General features: G+C 41.0%; 2 protein-coding genes across 4 annotated transcripts in view; one reads left to right on the forward strand and one right to left on the reverse strand.

The window, feature by feature from the left end:
- The window catches only part of rfc3 (replication factor C (activator 1) 3), an 83114-nt gene that overhangs the window by 60824 nt on the left and 4635 nt on the right, over positions 1-17655 (forward strand). The window lies entirely within an intron of this gene.
- The window catches only part of trmt9b (tRNA methyltransferase 9B), a 60065-nt gene that overhangs the window by 12598 nt on the left and 29812 nt on the right, over positions 1-17655 (reverse strand). For 2 of the 3 annotated variants that reach the window (XM_043692066.1, XM_043692065.1), the window contains exons 2-3: positions 11323-11523; positions 3719-3892 (exon numbers count right to left, since the gene is read on the reverse strand). In XM_043692066.1, coding sequence (XP_043548001.1) covers positions 3719-3892; positions 11323-11491 — 343 coding nt within the window. In that variant the 5' untranslated portion in view covers positions 11492-11523. Of the gene's footprint in view, positions 1-3718; positions 3893-11322; positions 11524-12931; positions 13446-17655 lie in introns of those variants that run through there. The other variant, XM_043692067.1, reaches the window with a different exon arrangement.

Raw genomic sequence — 17655 nt, forward strand, 5'->3', positions numbered from 1 at the left:
CCTCCTTCCACCTATCGCATTTCCAATGCCCCTCTTAGCCTGCTGGACACACTTTCCTCATTCCTGAAGAAGGGCTCATGCCCGAAACGTCGATTCTCCTGCTCCTTGAATGCTGCCTGACCTGCTGTGCTTTTCCAGCAACACATTTTCAGCTCTGATCTCCAGTCCTCACTTTCTCCTTATATCTGTTATACTACAATAAATTTTTAGCTTTGGCAGTGAAGTATAAAACATAATGTGGATCTTTGTAAATGCATTTGTGAAACTTGTTCCACATGTCAAAGCCTTAGACAATACAGAAAATTAGCATTACTGTTACTGAATAATTAAGGTGTTCATGAAGCAGTTTCAGAAGCACCAACTGAATGTGTTTTATGGAATCTGGCAGCCAAAAGGTGTGGTGTAAAAGGTAGATTTTCAAAAGTTGTGTTCGTGCAAGCACACTGGCACTAAGCCGGAAGATTCCTCATGTTGCGTTGAGTGTCCCCATGTGCTGTGTAATGGCTTTAGGACTCTGGAGCAACCTTGCGATGATGTCATGAAGCAACTTCTGGCTGGGCATAAATAACCATGTGGATGGAGTTTAAAAAAAAAGAGAGAAGTGTACAGATTGTTATGCAGACGCCTGATGTTCAGCGATGCAAATATTAGAAACGTCAGAGAAGCATGTGGAGTAGACCGACAAGCTTTAGGCAGTAGAGTTAATGTAATGGTCTTTCAGTAAGGTAACAGTAAGATTAGAGCATGATATATCTATGAATATCAAATATTGTAGAATTTAGTCTTAAAATGAAATAAACAATGTTTTTAAGGAACCCAAAGGCTTCACACAAGCACTCAAAGGGTATTGCATAATCACAGGGCAAGTTAAGTTCCATAAAGCCTGGGACCAGGATTAGAGAACCTTGGATATCAAAGGTCATAACATTAGGATTAAGAAAAATAAAGAAATGAAAAAAGATAGCACAGGTACACACATAGGGTGGTCTGTGAAATGTTATAAGAAATTAACATAGAGAGAAGGTACAAGCAGTTTAGCAGCCTTAGGCTAAAGTGTAGTGATGAAGTGTATGCTAGTCTATTGAGAGGGGCAAGGAGCAGATAACAGGGACTTTGGCAGTAAACTTCAATTCCATTCCGGCTACAGGTGAGATGTCAGAGGACTGGTAACATTGTCCCATTATTAAATCAAAAAGGTGGAAGAGATATTCCAGGAAATTATTAGGCAGTCAGTCTAACCTCACTGATGTGCAAGTTATTAGAAAGAATGCTGAGGGACAGAATCTATCTGTACATGGAGAGGCACAGATATATCAAGGATAGTCAGCATGTTAGGTGAAGGGGTAAATGTAGGATTGCTCTTTGGAGAGTTGGTGTGGACTTGTTGGGCCGAAGGGCCTGTTTCCACGCTGTAAGTAAGTAATCTAATCACTCCTCAGTCATCTGACTCATCCCCAGCACCTTTCCACACAATCACAGATGTAGTAATATTTGCCTTTTTATCCTCACTTCTCACCCCTCCAAGGTCTCAAATACTCCTTCCAGGTGAAAAAAGTGATTTCTGTATACTTCCTCCGATTTAGCCTGCTGTATTCACTGCTCACCTTGTGGTCTCCTCTACACTTGGAAGACCAAACACAGATTGGATAACTGCTTTGAGCACATTTCCATTCAGTCCACACTGAAGGTTCCATTGATCTGAAATTTTGTTTCTCCACCTTGCTCTCATTTCAATCATTGACTACACATCCAGTGGAATCAACATAAAATTGAGGAACAGCATTTCATCTTTTGATTAAACACTTCACAGCCTTCTGTGCTCAACATAGTTCAACAATTTCAGATCATAATTTCTGCACCTACTTGTTTCAGTCAGCAGCATACATGTTCTCGTAAATTACTTTTTCTTGTGTTTGTTTCCCTTTTGGCCCATCTCCATTTTGTTTAGTCTCGTAAGACCGATTCTTCTGTCATCCAATATTTCTCATAAAAGATTCATAGAATCACTCCAGTGCAGATAGAGACCATTTGGCCCATCAAGTCTGCACTGACCCTCCAAAGAACTTCCCACCCCGACTCACCTCCTTACCCTATTTCCCTATAACCCCACATTTTCTCATGGCTAATCCACCAAGCCTGCAAATCCCTAAGCATGTGAACAATTTAGCATGGTCACCCCACCTATCCTGCACATCTTTGGATTGTGGGAGGAAACCAGAGCATCTGGAGGAAACCCAGGCATGGGGAAAACATGCAAACTCCACACAGATATTCACCCAAGGCTGGAATCGAACCCAGGTCCCTGGCACTATGAGACAACAGTGTTAACCACTGAGCCACCGTGTCACCTACACTATCTCCTCTTACATCCTTTCTGAGAACTTGCTTTGGTCCTCTTCCTCCAGCCTTGCTCAAAACCTATTACATTTCTAACTTTTCTGATGAAAAGGTGCTCGACCTGAAATGTTAACCATCTCTACAATATTGCCTGACCTCTGAATATTTCCAGCATCTTCCATATTCTGCTTTTTCAGTCACAGATTTAGTTTGGTTAATCTACTTTGCACCATCATAAGATGGTCTTTTTCAGTGGTAATGTGCTGCAACTGCATTAAAATGTGCCATTTAATTTTGTTCATGTACGTAATAAGTCTTTCTCAGAGCATCTGTGTCAACTCTGTAAATGACACAGTTAGACTTTGTTGAAAAATGATGAATTCCAAAATAAGAATACACTAAATAAAGGTTACGTTGTTAATTTTAAATTAAGATGACCGAGTTACCCATTAATTAGGAAGACTGAATGCTTCCTTTGCAATGGGGTCATGAATTAATGTTTTATCAGAATACCTAAGCTTTTATTTACAGGGCCCTACTTGCATTTAGTTTACTATTAGATCACATATTACCAAGGTTCAAACATATTTGAAAATCCAACAGTAAATGAATGATTTCCAAATTATGATGATTAAGACATGACTCTAATTTTTAAAGAATATATTGAACGAGTGTAAATTTAATTCCCAATTCTAAGCTCAGTGAATCATTAACATTGGCAGTTTATGCTTGTATAACATGTAGGGGTTTTGAGCAAGTTGGCATTAGCTGACCGCCTCTAATTGCCCTTGAACCGAGAAGCTTAGTCAGTTGAGAGGGCAATTACGAATCAGCCATGTTGCTGTGGGTTGGGAATGTAGGCCAGACCAGAAGAAGATGGCAAATTTCATTCCCTAAAGGACATTATCGAACCAAATGGAGTTTTAAGACACAGACTAACTTTTAGTGTATTTATCTTACATGTGAACAAATGCAAAACCACACAATATATTCAGGATTTGGTGCATTGTGGTACTATCATTGAACTAACAATCCAGGAAAAGGCTCAATGGCGTGGCACTTGGTGCAATTTGAATTCAATTAATTAACCTGAAATATTCTCTGTAATGGTGATTGTAAAACCCAAGTAGTCCACTAATGTCCTTTAGGAAGGGAAATCTGCCATTTTCACCTGATCTGGCCTATAGCAATGTAGAGCCACAGCAATGTCGTCCATTCTTAACTGCTTTCTGAAATGGTCTAGTAAGCCACTTCAATGTAGGGCACTTAGAGATAGGTAATACATACTAGCCTTGTCACTGATGCCCGCACACCAAAAAACAATAAAGGAGTTTGGTTATTATATAGCATTTAAGACAAGTAGAAGAAATTACATTCTCACCTGCTATTGATAGTATAGCATCAAAACACTGGTCCCGATATGGTAAATGCAGGCTGTCACATACCATGGCTTCGTAGCTCTGCTCCCTTGCTGATTCTACTAAGGGCAGACAATAGTCACAACCTACTTTGTAGGCCTGCTTGTTGATACAAAGGTACTTTCCATTTCCACATCCTGATTTAAGGAAAAAGTGTTGTTGAGAAAGGTAAAACAGTACGTGCATCATTAAAATATACCATGCTATACAAAACCAAAAACAATTAAACCACTCAGAGGAAAACACTGCAAGCATAAACTGATAGCTCACAAACTGCTATTCCAAATATGGCAACATCAAGTGGAAATGTCTTTCATGTTGCAAGTGTCTCATGCTGAGCTACCAAAATTAATTCTAGTGACCAAAAGCTTCAGGGAAGAAGTTTTCATGGTTTTCAAGGAAGATTGGGAGAAACCAATGTATTTATTTTACACGTGAACAAATGCAAAACCACACAATATATTAAGGGCTTGGTGCACTGTGGTACTATCACTGGACTAACAATCCAGGAAAAGGCTCAATGGCAATCTCTCAGGTTTTTCCACTGCTCATCTTCCAAGGTTCCAGTGGAAACAAGCTCCTGAAGGAAGGAATTCATGATGTATAATGCCCCAGACAGCAATATTCTTCTTTTGTTTCTCTTGTAAGGTTCAGTAGTTTCACCAAACTATTTGGATACATTGCATGCTTTATTACAGCATTTTATATCAGTTATCAAATAATGGTCACTGGCACTGACCCTAAATTTAAACTGGGGCCTCTGATCACTTTTGCCCTTAGCCCCATTAAGATTAGTTTCCACAGAAAGGAATCAAAATTGGAAACATGTGTTTTGGCAGCACGATTTGGCTATAACATCACTGAAGAATTAGGGAACGGTATTTTTGAGAATGTTTACCTCCGTTGGCAATAGCACGGTGACAGCGGGGATGGATTTGCGTGCTTAGTTCTGCGCACACGTGGATGTCCATGCCAAAATCTCCACGCCAGTCTGTGTTTGTACCAATGTCTGCGCTGTTCTGCGCATGCACTGTGTCCGCCCCATTCCACACATGTGCAACATCGGACCCGGTCTTCATGCCATTCTGCACATGTGCCAATGTCCAGGCCAATGTCTATGTGTCATTCTGAGCATGTGTGATGTCAGTACCGGTTTTTGTGCTGACCTGCGCATGCTGACAGAGCAGCTTTCTGAGAGAGATACTGTACTGAAAGCAGCTTTCTTACATTTTTTAAAATGTGCTGTGTCAAATTTACTTTTGCTTTGTTAAGAAATATGATTTCAACCTTCATTCAGGCTGTGCTATACTTGGCATCCGACCTTTTGGTGATTTTTCAGGGATCAGGAGTGATATTTTTTGCAATCTACCCCAACCCCACTTTTCCCATAGGCTCCATTGTTTATATTAAGCAATTTTCTATTAAGCAAGGTTTTGCTGGAACATGTTATAAGAGAAATACCTGTAGCGTAGTTCAGTACCACACTCGAGAGTTTTGAGAGTTGCCATTCACTGAAATTGGGATGTCAATGTCCAAACAATACCAGTGTGTCATTTAGCATCCTGGGTAGGGCACTCTGGAGAGGCAGTGGCGTAGTGGTAATGTCAGTGGACTAGTAATTTAGAAACCCAGGCTAATCCTTTGATTACCTAGGGTCAAATCCCATCAGGGCAGATGGTAAAATTTGAATTCAATAAAAACAGCTGGAATTAAAAACCGGCTGAATGATGACCATGCATTCCATTGTTGATTGTTGTTGAAATCCACCTGGTTCACTACTGTTCTTTTGGGAAGCAATTCTACCATCCTCACCTGGTCTGACATGTAAGTCATTGACTTTCAAATGTCTTGTGGGATATTTAGGATGGACAATAAACAATGGCTTAAGCATCAATGTCAATATTCCATCCAGGATTTTTTTAAAAAACTAACAATATTCTATCCCCATGGTTCTACTAGTAGATCCTTTTAATCAAACATGGTACGATTACATGCAATTAGGTTCGCTGACTATTTACAGATTCAAATGAGCAATCTCCACACAATTTCTGATGGATTTCCAGCTGTAGAAAAGTCAAAAGTGAGGAGCAAGAGCTCACCTCTGTTCTCCTCAACAATAATATTGGCTGGTGTCACTTGGGTCCTTTGTCCTGAAGCCACCCTCCAAGATGCAGCTACCATTATCTTGGCCTGGAATTGGGGACTGATCCAGGCTCTTGTTTCTCATCCACAAGCCACTGCTTGTCCATTAGGCACCACCTTGACATTGGTGTGTTAGTTCTATCAACACTATCAAGTGGGCACCATCAAGCGACCAACTATCAAAAATGCAGAAAGGAAAAATCTGAAGTGTGACATTTGTACTCACTCACTGGTATTGAGCCATGTTTGGTGCATATTTAAATGACACATTTATACTTTGAGCTATTTAAGGTAGGGACCAGAGGTGAGGGTTTGCGGGAGGGGTGGACGGTGCAGGATTGGCAATGAAGAGGGAAAGAAGAAAACCTCTTTATTACTTATTTGTATAAATTGTTTCACCTTTTCTCGGGATAGGACCTTTTCTAGAAGTGGATTAAATTGTGCAAGATGGCACCTGACTGATTTTTCATATTTTCTAATCAACCTGTTCAAGAAATGTCACTACATACTACTGGAGCAGTTGGGACTTGAACCTGGGACTCCTGGCTCAGAGGGAAGGTCACTACCACTACTCCACCATGACCCCAGGCTATTCATTACCTGGGAGTCGAGACAGTAAATAGGCATCCAAGGCTAATTTCCCCACAATCGTATTCGACATAGGAACACTTTCCTATACCAATCACAAAACACCAGGCTAGAGGGGAATCCTTGCTGGTCCTTCTCCATTCTAGTGCAGAAACATTGAGGCCAATTGGAATATTCTAATACCAAACATTGGGAGTCAAACGTGGTCAATCCTGCTTTTTATTGCTTCATATTATAGACTATCACAAAATTTCTGTAAGCCCTAAAGAAAACTCTTCAAAAACATTGAGAGATCTTCTTCCACGTACTTGTAATGCTACAATTATCAGTTCATTTCTAAACCATGATTGTGGCAGCTCACAACTCAACCTGAGTGCCCTTATCTTTCATGATTATCTCACATCAATATTCCTTTGGATACAAAACTACTTCAACAAAATGCTAAGAGACGATAATAACATTCTACTTTCTTCTGACTGAAGGTCTCAGGCTTGCCTTCCATGTGAATTCGTGGGCAAACTAAATAAATGGCACATCACAATGCCGCAAGCAGGCAGCCTTCCTTCTGTATATAATAGTTTCTGCAATAATTCTGCTGCAACAACAGTGCACCAGAATTCCATGTTACAAACACTTCTATAACATTTTTCACTTTACAAAACCGCTCAATGTGCTTTACTCAGAGTGAAGAGGATGTCAGTGATCCTATGCAATAAGCGAATGATAAAAAATGAGAGATGGTCAAAAACGTGGTTTTTGAGAGGACTTTGAAAACTTTTTTTTCCAAAAGGTGGAATGTAAAGTATCCAGGTTTGATCAAAGAATCCCAAGTGAATTTGCATGACAGTTGAACGTTTTACGTCAAAAAAAAAATCATTCCTGGGATGCAGATGTCACTGACGAGGCTAGCATTTATTGTCCATTCCAAATTGCTGACAAAGGCGTTGGTAATCGGTCTTTTTGACTTGTAGCATGTGACAAGGGGAAGGGAAATCCATAGTGCTGTTACGTGGGGTGTTCTAAATTTTGATGCAGTAATAATGAGGCAACAGTGATATACTTCTAAGTCAGGATGGTGTGGGGCTTGAAGGACAACTTGCAGGTGGTGGGTGCCCATGTATCTATTGTTCTTCAAGATGGTAGAAGTCATATGTCTGGGAGATGCTGTCCAAGCAGCCTGGGTGAGTTGTTGCAGTAAATCCTGTAGATGGTACACACTGCTGTTACCGTACATCAGAGATGAAGGGAGTGAATGTTGAAGTTGTCAGGTGATGTGCCAATCAAGTGGGCTTTGTCATGTATGGTACTGAGCTTCTGGAATGTTGTTGGAACTGCACTCATTTAGGAAAGTGGAGAGTATTACTTCGCATTCTTGACTTTTGCCTTTCGATGGTGGATAGATTTTGAGAAGTCATGTGGTGAGTCACACATCTGCAGAATTTCTAAACTCTGATCTATTCTTGAAACGGAGATTTAGCAGCAGTAAGGTCCCTGAGCACCAAGGGCTAATGGTAGATGCTCACTTGTTGAAGAATGTCATTACTAAGGACTTGATGGCATGAGTGCTATTTACTACTTATAGGTGCAAGCCTGCAAGTTGCCCAGTTATAGAGTCATAGAGATGTACAGCATGGAAACAGACCCTTCGGTCCAACCCGTCCATACCGACCAAATATCCCAACCCAATCTAGTCTCACTTGCCAGCACCCGGCCCAAATCCCTCCAAACCCTTCCTATTCATATACCCATCCAAATGCCTCCTAACTGGCTGCAATTGTACCAACCTCCACCACTTCCTCTGGCAACTCATTCCATTCACATACCACCCTCTGTGTGAAAACATTGCCCCTTAGGTCTCTTTTACGTCTTTCCCCTCTCACCCTAAACCTATACCCTCTAGTTCTGGACTTCCTGACCCCAGGGACTTCATCTATTTACCCTATCCATGACCCTCATAATTTTATAAACCTCTATAAGGTCACCCCTCAGCATCCGACACTGCAGAGAAAACAGCCCCAGCCTGTTCAGCCTCTCCCAGTAGCTCAAATCCTCCAACCTTGGCAACATCCTTGCAAATCTTTTCTAACCCTTTCAAGTTTCACAACATCTTTCTGATAGGAAGGAGGCCAGAATTGTACACAATATTCCAACAGTGACCTAACCAATGTCCTGTACAGCCGCAACATGACCTCCCAACTCCTGTACTCAATACTCTGATCAATAAAGGAAAGCATAGCAAACGCCTTCTTCACTATCCTATCTACCTGCGACTCCACTTTCAAGGAGCTATGAACCTGCACTCCAAGGTCTCTTTGTTCAGCAACACTCCGTAGGACCTTACCATTAAGTATATAACTCCTGCTAAGATTTTCTTTCCCAAAATGCAGCACCTCGCATTTATCGGAATTAAGCTCCATCTGCCACTTCTCATCCCATTGGCCCATCTGGTCAACTTTCTGTGGTAATCTGAGGAACCTTCTTCGCTACACCTCCAATTTCTGTGGTAATCTGAGGAACCTTCTTCGCTACACCTCCAATTTTGGTGTAATCAGCAAACTTACTAACTGTACCTCTTATGCTCGCATCCAAATCATTTATGTAAATGACAAAAAGTAGAGGACCCACCACCAACGTCAGGCTCACTGGTCTATAGTTCCCTGGCTTGTCCTTACCACCCTTCTAAAACAGTGGCACCACGTTAGTCAACGTCCAGTCTTCCAGCACCTCACTTGTGACTATCGATGATACAAATATCTCAGCAAGAAGTCCAGCAATCACTTCTCTAGCTTCCCACAGAGGTTTAGGGTACACCTGATCAGGTCCTGGGGATTTATCCATCTTTACCTGTTTCAAGACTTCCAGCACTTCATCCTCTGTAATATGGACATTTTGCAAGATGTCACCATCTATTTCCCTGCAGTCTATATCTTCCATATCCTTTTCCACAGTAAATACTGGCAAAATACTCATTTAATATCTTCCCCCATTTTCTGCGGCGCCACACAAAGGCCGCCTTGCTGATCTTTGAGGTTATCCTTTTGTCCTAGTTGCATTTGGGCACAGACTGCCTCAGCATCTGACTCATGAATGGAGCTGATCATGGTGCGAACATCTCTGCTTCTGACTTTGTGACTGCGGTTAGGTCATTGATAAAACAGTTGGAGGTTTTTGGCCGAAGGGCACATCCCTGAGGAGTTCCTAATGTGCAGCAGCCGAAATGATTGACCTCAAACAACACCATCTTCCTTCGTATCAGGTATTACTCCAACCAGTGCAGAGTGTCTCCTTGATTTCTATTGGCTTCAGTTTTGCTCGGGCTCGCTGGTGCCGCACTTAGTTAAATGTGGTCTTACTGTCAAAGGCAGTCACTCTCACCTCAACTCTGAATTCAGTTCTTTTATCCACAAGTGAACCAAGCTTGGAGTGTGGAACTGAGTGCCCTGGGCAGAACCCAAACTGAACATCACTAAGCAGGTCATTGATCAGCAAGTGCTGCTTAATAGCACTTTCATCATTTTACCGATGATCGAGCATAGACTTATGAGGCAGTCATTGACCAGATTGGAACTGTCCTGCTTTGTCTGTACAGGATATACCTCGCAATATTCCACATTGCTGGGTAGATCCCAGTGTTGTAGCTGTTTTGAACTTGGGAATGACATAATTCTCGAATAATCAACTTCAAAGGTGCATCCTTCAAAGAAAAATGCTGAAGAACCACTGAAGTATTTGATTTTCCACTCCACCAGAACTCCTCTGGAATTCAACATTAATATCCTGGATACTACTGCCAGCAATCCAGCAAAGAGAAACAAAATCAGAAGTCCACTATGACTTTTATTTCCATTTTCTTTAAACTTTTATCTACAAATAAGACACAATATTAGAGGTGGGAAAACAACAATTTGACAGGTTGAAGCAGTTGGGGGCCAGGAGTCGAATGATAAAATCTTCAGGAATAAGAGCAAGTGAGGACTGCAGATGCTGGAGATCAGAGTTGAAAAGTGTGGCGCTGGAGAAGCACAGGTGAGGCAGCATCCGAGGAGCAGGAGAGTTGAAGTTTCGGGCAAAACCATTTCATCAGAGCCTCATTTCTGCTTCTCAGCTGCTGCCTGACTGCCTGTGCTTTTCCAGCGCCACATTTTTCAAGCTTCAGGAATATGTTCAGAGTCAGTACCCTAAGCTGCAGAGGTCAGGATGATTTTTAGTTCACACAAGGTAAAGTTTGGGAGCTTGGTAGGAAAAGCATTTGAGACATCAGATATGTGGGAACAGACAGTAGACGACTAGGTCGGGGAGAAATTTGGGGGAGTCAGGGGAAAGGAGAGCTAACTATTAATGCGTTCCTCCTGACTTAAAGGTCTGTGCTTCTGGAGCAAGGTCTACACCTGCTAGGAGCTGTACTAACTAAATTACTTTAAATAACTGGACAAATACAGGGAAATCAACCCAAGTGTATGCTCTGAAAGATCCTGAAGAACCCTTCCAGGTGAACTGCTATTTCTGAATTCAAACACAAATCAGTTTCCGAAAGGTTGCAGTACTGTTGCAGCCTTCAGTAGTGACAATCTTCTCAGTGCTCTCCAATACTGGGACCAGAAAATCCATCCATTTTGTTTTTAAAATGAGGGGAGCTGAATTTTGAAGGTGTTGAGCTGAAGATGGAAAATGAATGTCATATCCTGAATATGACAACCATCCAAGAGAAGAAAATCTTTAATCAGAATGGAGTGTTTTTATATTACAGTCACTTTTAGCATCTAAATTGAACAAAAGCTCCCTTTTGACTGAAGCATCTTATCACTCAAATAGATTAGCAAATAGACTACATACTAACCAACATCTGCGATGAGGCTGCCAGGTTCTTGTTCCAACAGGAAGTGTCGTACTCTGGGCCAAGCCTTATAACGAGAGTCATTGAAGTGAGGGGCGATCCTCTCATAGACATCATGAACATAGTCCTTCTCCAAACGACTTGCTTCTTTATCCATAGTGAAGTCATGCATTCTGTCATGAAACTGTCAAAAGCCCTAAGGGGCTTAAGGGAAAAACACCAAACAAGAAATTAAAAATAGAAGAAATTCGACATTGTAGTTAGTAATTTTGGAGATGATATCTGCACATAAACATTCAGAATATACATGAAATGTTTCCAAATTTTCCCATAACACTAATCTATATAAATGTTTTCCTCGGTTCTGTCTGTCTTGTTCCAAAATATAGCCCTTATCCAACTTAAAAAGTCAATTTCTCTCCGGCCTCATCTCTACCCTCACATTTAATCTGGTGCCCACTATTAGCAGGACATTCAGCCCTGGATTGCACCTTGTTCAGAGCATGCTAACTCCAAACTGAGGTCCAGCTTCAACCATCTGCTTGGGCTGCAATCTCCTCCTGCACTCACATCCCAGAGCAGTCAACATCAATATTAAGGTACTATTTGACAAACTTCAGCACCAAAGTCACATGACTGCAGGATATCCAAAACACTTTACAGCCAATGAAATATTCTGAAATGTAGTCCCTGTTGTAATGAAGGAGAAACAGTGAATTTGCACACAGCAAGCTCCCATAAAATGTGATCAAATGAGGAGTTCATAATATGATTCTCTGATGTTGACTAAGGAATAAATATTGGCCAGGACACTAAGGATAAGTTCCTTCAAAACAGTAACAAGAGATCTTTTACATTCACTTCGGGGGGCAGGCAGGCCCTCAGTTTGACATATAAAATAAAGGAAACAGAAGTGTTGTGAAGAAGATCACGACTCAATATGTTAACTCTGCTTTTTTCCCCCTACTGATGCTGCCAGACCTGCCCAGTTTTCCTCCAGCAATTTCTGATTTTGTTTCGGATCTCCAGCATTGGAAGTTTGTTATTTCATTAACTAAAATGATAATTTCTCCAGATGTCCTTTGACACTGCAGTGGGAGGTTGGAAGAATCACACAGATATTTCCACTGTGTATTTTTGCTATAGTGAAGGAATACTTTTAGATGCTCTTTTACAGTGAGTATAATGTATCACAAGGATCCTGGATTATTTGGCTTTATAGAGGAAGATTTCTCTCAAAAGTGGCATAAGATTAATGTTATCAGAAATTATAGTTAGCCTAACCAAACAAATGGTGCAAAACTGCTGAGGGTAATGTTCAACCAAAATGATCACCTGCAAATAAAACGAAACTCATTTTATAAATGTCAAATGTAAATAGTGTAAAAGTAATTAAAACAGATCCAAGTCTGCATTTGAGAATGCAATGCAAATTAAGTATAAACATTATTGAAGGGCAATTAGGCAAGTTCTTCCTTCATTCTTTCAAGGTACGTGAGCATCTCCTGCTGAGCTAATACTTGTTGCTCATTCCCAATGACTCTCGAGAAGGTGGTGGTCTACTTCAACTGCTCCAATCCATCTTGTGTCCATCTTATGGAGTTACACTTACTGTACTGTTGGGTAGAGAGTTCCAGGACTTTTATTCAGTGACAGTGAAGTAATGGTGTTATAGTTCTAAGTCAGAATGGTGTTTTCCTGCACAGGAACATGCAGATGGTGGCTTACGCAGTGTCTGCTGCCATTGTCTTCCTAGGTAAAAGAGCTCACAGGTTTGAAAGATCCTGTCAAAGTAGTCATGGATAATTGTGGCAGACATCTTGTAGATGATACACATTGCTGTAATGGTGACTTGTTGGTGGAGGGAGTGAACACTGAGGTGGCAAATGGAACGTCTATCAAGCAGGTTACTTTGTGCTGTATTGTGTTTAGCTTCCTGAAGAAAACACACTTATACAGGTGAGTGATCCATCATATTCACACTAACGCCTTGTGGTTGGTAGATAGGCTTTGGGGAGTCACAGATTTCCCAGTTTCTGAGCTGTATTTTTTAGCCACAGTATTTATATGGCTGGCACAGTTCACTTCTGCTCAATGGTAACCTTCAGGTGTTGAAAGCAACTGTAATGCCATTGAATCTCAGCATCTGAGGACAGAAAATAAGTTAATGTTTTGAGTTCAGTGACCCCTTTCAAATTTGTTCAGGTCTTGCCATAAATGGACACACACTGCTTCAGTATCTGAGTCACTGCAGATAGTCCTGAACATTGTGCAATCATCATAAATGTCCCTAACTCTGAGCTTATGATGGATGGAAGGACATTATTGAAACAGCTGAAGATTATTCAGCCTAGGACAGTATCACTGAAACGCAGGAGTAGATCAACCAATCCTTTGCTTTGCTATTCAGTATGATCATGGCAGATCCTCTATCTCAATACCTATTTCTGAACTTCTCCTCATTCTTCTGTTGCCTTTAAAATCAAAAAATCAAAATCTCTTTCTTGAATATATTCTGGTTCACTAATGTCCTTTAGGGAAGGAAACTATCTTACCTAGTCTGGCCTACATGTGACTCCAGCAATGTGGTTGACTCTTAACTGTCCTCTGGGTAATTAGAGATGAGCAAGTGCTGCCCACATCCCATGAATGAATAAAAATACTGATGGAGATATTTTTGTTTATAATGTTTCTCCCAGTCACCAATGCTCTGTATACTAAAAAAAAAACTACCTTTTGTTCTTTTTCTGACCCTTTTATGTACGTAGACCACAGTAAAATGTCCTGATTAAGATTCTCTCCTTCCCAAAAACCCTCCTCTCCTCTCCTTCAAACAAGACACAACAAATTACAATAATGAGCTACTGCTGGGTTAAGTGCTCACATCAACCTAGTTAATTAATTTCATGGATCATAAAAAAAAAAGAACCAAATACCCCGCTGGATTTGATTCCAGTTTTTAGTGATCGCACTGTTAGGCTTGACGTACTGCAGTATTTTATCTTCTGTGTTAGTAATCTCACACTTTGAACCTACTGCACGCAACACAAAATGAATGACACCACAGGATAGCATGTGTAAATAGAGTGATTATGAAGTGGTGACATTTTCCCAGATTTATCATGTAACAATGCAGGTATTTGCTTCAGAAAATTAAACTGTACCTCATTTTAAACTGTACCTCATACTTGTCAAGAAAATTTCCACAGTTTCCACATAAAAACCCTCCATTTTAAATACTACTTGAAGAGGAGTGATTTTGCATGCAACTTTAAACTCTGACTAACCACGTGACACACTGACACACTTAAGTTCCCTTATTTGACAGTAAAATCTGATTATGCAAATTAGAATGTATGTAGAATAAAAATTTGTTTTACTTATGCATCGCCTTTCATGTAAAAATACAGATCACATCCTAAGTGTTATTGTCAGTTCTAAAAGAGGAAGGGCTTTACTGAAACTAGAAGCCTGTCATTTCTCTTTGTATATATTTACTGTGTACATTAACAGCTGATTTCAAATTTCGAATGTTCCTAATTGAGAAAATATATAATTTTATAGAATTGATTGTTTTTTAATTCACCCGTGGAACATGAGCATTGCTGGTCTGGCACCAGCATTTAATGTCCATGTCTAGTTGTCCTGTAGGTGGCGGTGGTGAGCCACCTTCTTGAACTGCTGCAGTTCATTTGCTACAGATACACCTACAATGCTGTTGCAAAGAGAACTCTACAATTTTGACCAGAGCCGGTGAAGGAAGAGTGGTGATATATTTCCAAGTCAGGATGGATATTACATTCTTTACAACATTCTCCTTTCAATTGACCACAGATAGGATTAAAAGTGTTCCATAACGACCATTACAATTTCACAAGGTCTAAATAAAACCTCACTATAGACTAGTTTATACCAGTAATTAAGGCAAAAAGATCAGGCTGTATATTCAGCAGTTTAGTAAAGAGATGTAAAGCCAATCACAGACAGGAATTCTACAGGGTGCATACTGGGAGGTGTGAGTATAAAATTGGATGAGATCATAGGTTGGATTGGCAAATCTAACGCCTTCCCGCTGCTGCCATTTTAATAGTGCCAGGGAAAGTGTTGGACGACCCTCCCACCCTTAGGTGAATTCAGGTCCTTAAGTGGTCAAACAAGAGCCACCTGAGGGCCTGTTGCAGCCACTTTCATTATTTTACCAATGACAGGTGGACACTCCAAAATGTGGAGATCAGCAGTCTGATAAGCAATGGAAAACACATTTCTTCCTACTTATACAATACAAATAACAGAGACAATCCAAAATCCTCAATTATTAGCTATATTCTACTCCAATACACATTTAAAATTGAATCTTTCAATTGTCAAATTTACGTTATGACATTAACGGTATCTTACTGAGTATGGCATCAAGGAAAACTGGCAAAACTCTGATTCAGGAGGAAACCTCTTGACGAATTGGAGTCATTCTAGATAGTTGTGGCTGCTGGAGATCAGTTGCCTAAGCTCCAGGACATCTCTGCTCGGATTCCTCATGGGAGTGTCATCAGTCCAAACACCTTCAGCTGCTTCAATGATTTGGCTCCATCATAAGGTCACAAGTGGAGATGTTCACTGATGGTTGCACAAAGTTCAGCGCCATTCGTGACTCCTCATACACTGAAGCTCCAAATATAGCATGACCTGGATAATATCCACACTTGGGCTGTGACCATCTTACCACTGCCCCTTGACATACAATGACTTTCGGCGGGATGTTACTCATGCCCCCCCTACACATTAACAGCACAGGGGTGGAACAAATGGAGAGTGTCAAGCTCCTGGGAGTGGTCATCCACAACAAGCTTTCTTGGACTCTTCATGTGGACGCACTGGTTACAGAGGCCCAACAAAGTCTCTTCTTCCTCAGGCAGCTGAGGGAATTTGGCATGACGGCGAATACCCTTGCCAACTATTATCAGTGCTCCATCGAGAGCATTCTGTCTAGATGTATCACTACCTGGTATGGCAACTGTACCATTCAAGATCGGAGACGGTTACAGAGAGTGGTGAACTTGGCCCGGACAATCACAAAGGCCAACCTTCCATCTATAGAATCCAACTACCAGGCCCGCTGTCAAGGAAAGGCCGCCAGCATTCTCAAAAATCCATCCCACCCTGGCAATGCTTTTCTACAACCGCTACCATCGGGGAGAAGGTACAGAAGCCTGAACACACGCACCGGCCGGTTTCAAAACAGTTTCTACCCTACTGTTGTTAGAATACTGAATGGACTCACAAACTCAAAGCAATCGCCTGTACTTGTGTTTTTGTTCTTGCAGCTGTTTACCTATTATTTACTTATCGGTGCTACTTAACTCTGTAATCTGTCTGTATTGCTCGCAAGACAAAGCTTTTCACTGTGCCTCTGTACACGTGACAATAAATTCAATTCAATTCAATCACTGGATCCCCCACCATCAACATTGCGAGGGTTAATATTGGCAAAAAACTGAATATATATCATGACTACAAAAGCAGGGTAAAGGCTAGGTAACTCACCTCCTGACTCCTCAAAGACTGTCCACCATCTACAAGGCACAAGTCAGGAGTGTGATGGAATTCTGTCCTATTGCCTGGATCAGCACAACTCCAAAACACTGAAAGCTTTATGCAAAGGATAATGCAGCCTGTCTGATTGGCACGACCAAAAGCTTCACTACCTCACCACTAACAGTGGTCAGCAATATATGCAAGATACACTACAGAAATTCACCAAACCACTTCAGCATCTTCCAAATCTAAGAGCACTAACATCAAGACGACTAAAATATATGGGCATATCACCATGTGCAAGCTCCACGCCATGTGCCATTCACCATCCTTACTTGGAAATGTTTGCCATTCCTTTAATATTGTGAAATTCTCTGGCCCTGTGGGTGCATCTACAGTAAATGGATTGCAGCAATTCAACGGAAGCTCACCATCATTTTCTCAAGAGGATTGTGGGATTGACAATAAATGCTGGGCCAGCCAGTAATCCCCCCCCATGAGCAAATTTTAAAAAATAGTTGGGCTTGGAGAGTCTGCAGAAGGAGCAACAGCCTCTTGCAGATGTCATGAATGGGATCTTAACTCCAGTTTGGCAAATCAAGTCTATATAATAGTAACATCTATTTATTTGGTGTCTTTAATGTAAAAAAAAAGCTAGGACATTTAAAAGGGGAATTACAGAGCAAAGTCTGACACGAGGTCACACATGGTGATGTCAAGAAGGATGGCCAAAAGCTGGCCAAAGACTGAGCCTGTAAGAAGCATCTTATAAAAGGTTCAGCTGCCATTGATCAAGTTTTTAAA

Source organism: Chiloscyllium plagiosum, chromosome 6, assembly GCF_004010195.1.
Source record: "Chiloscyllium plagiosum isolate BGI_BamShark_2017 chromosome 6, ASM401019v2, whole genome shotgun sequence".
Taxonomy (NCBI): domain Eukaryota; kingdom Metazoa; phylum Chordata; class Chondrichthyes; order Orectolobiformes; family Hemiscylliidae; genus Chiloscyllium; species Chiloscyllium plagiosum.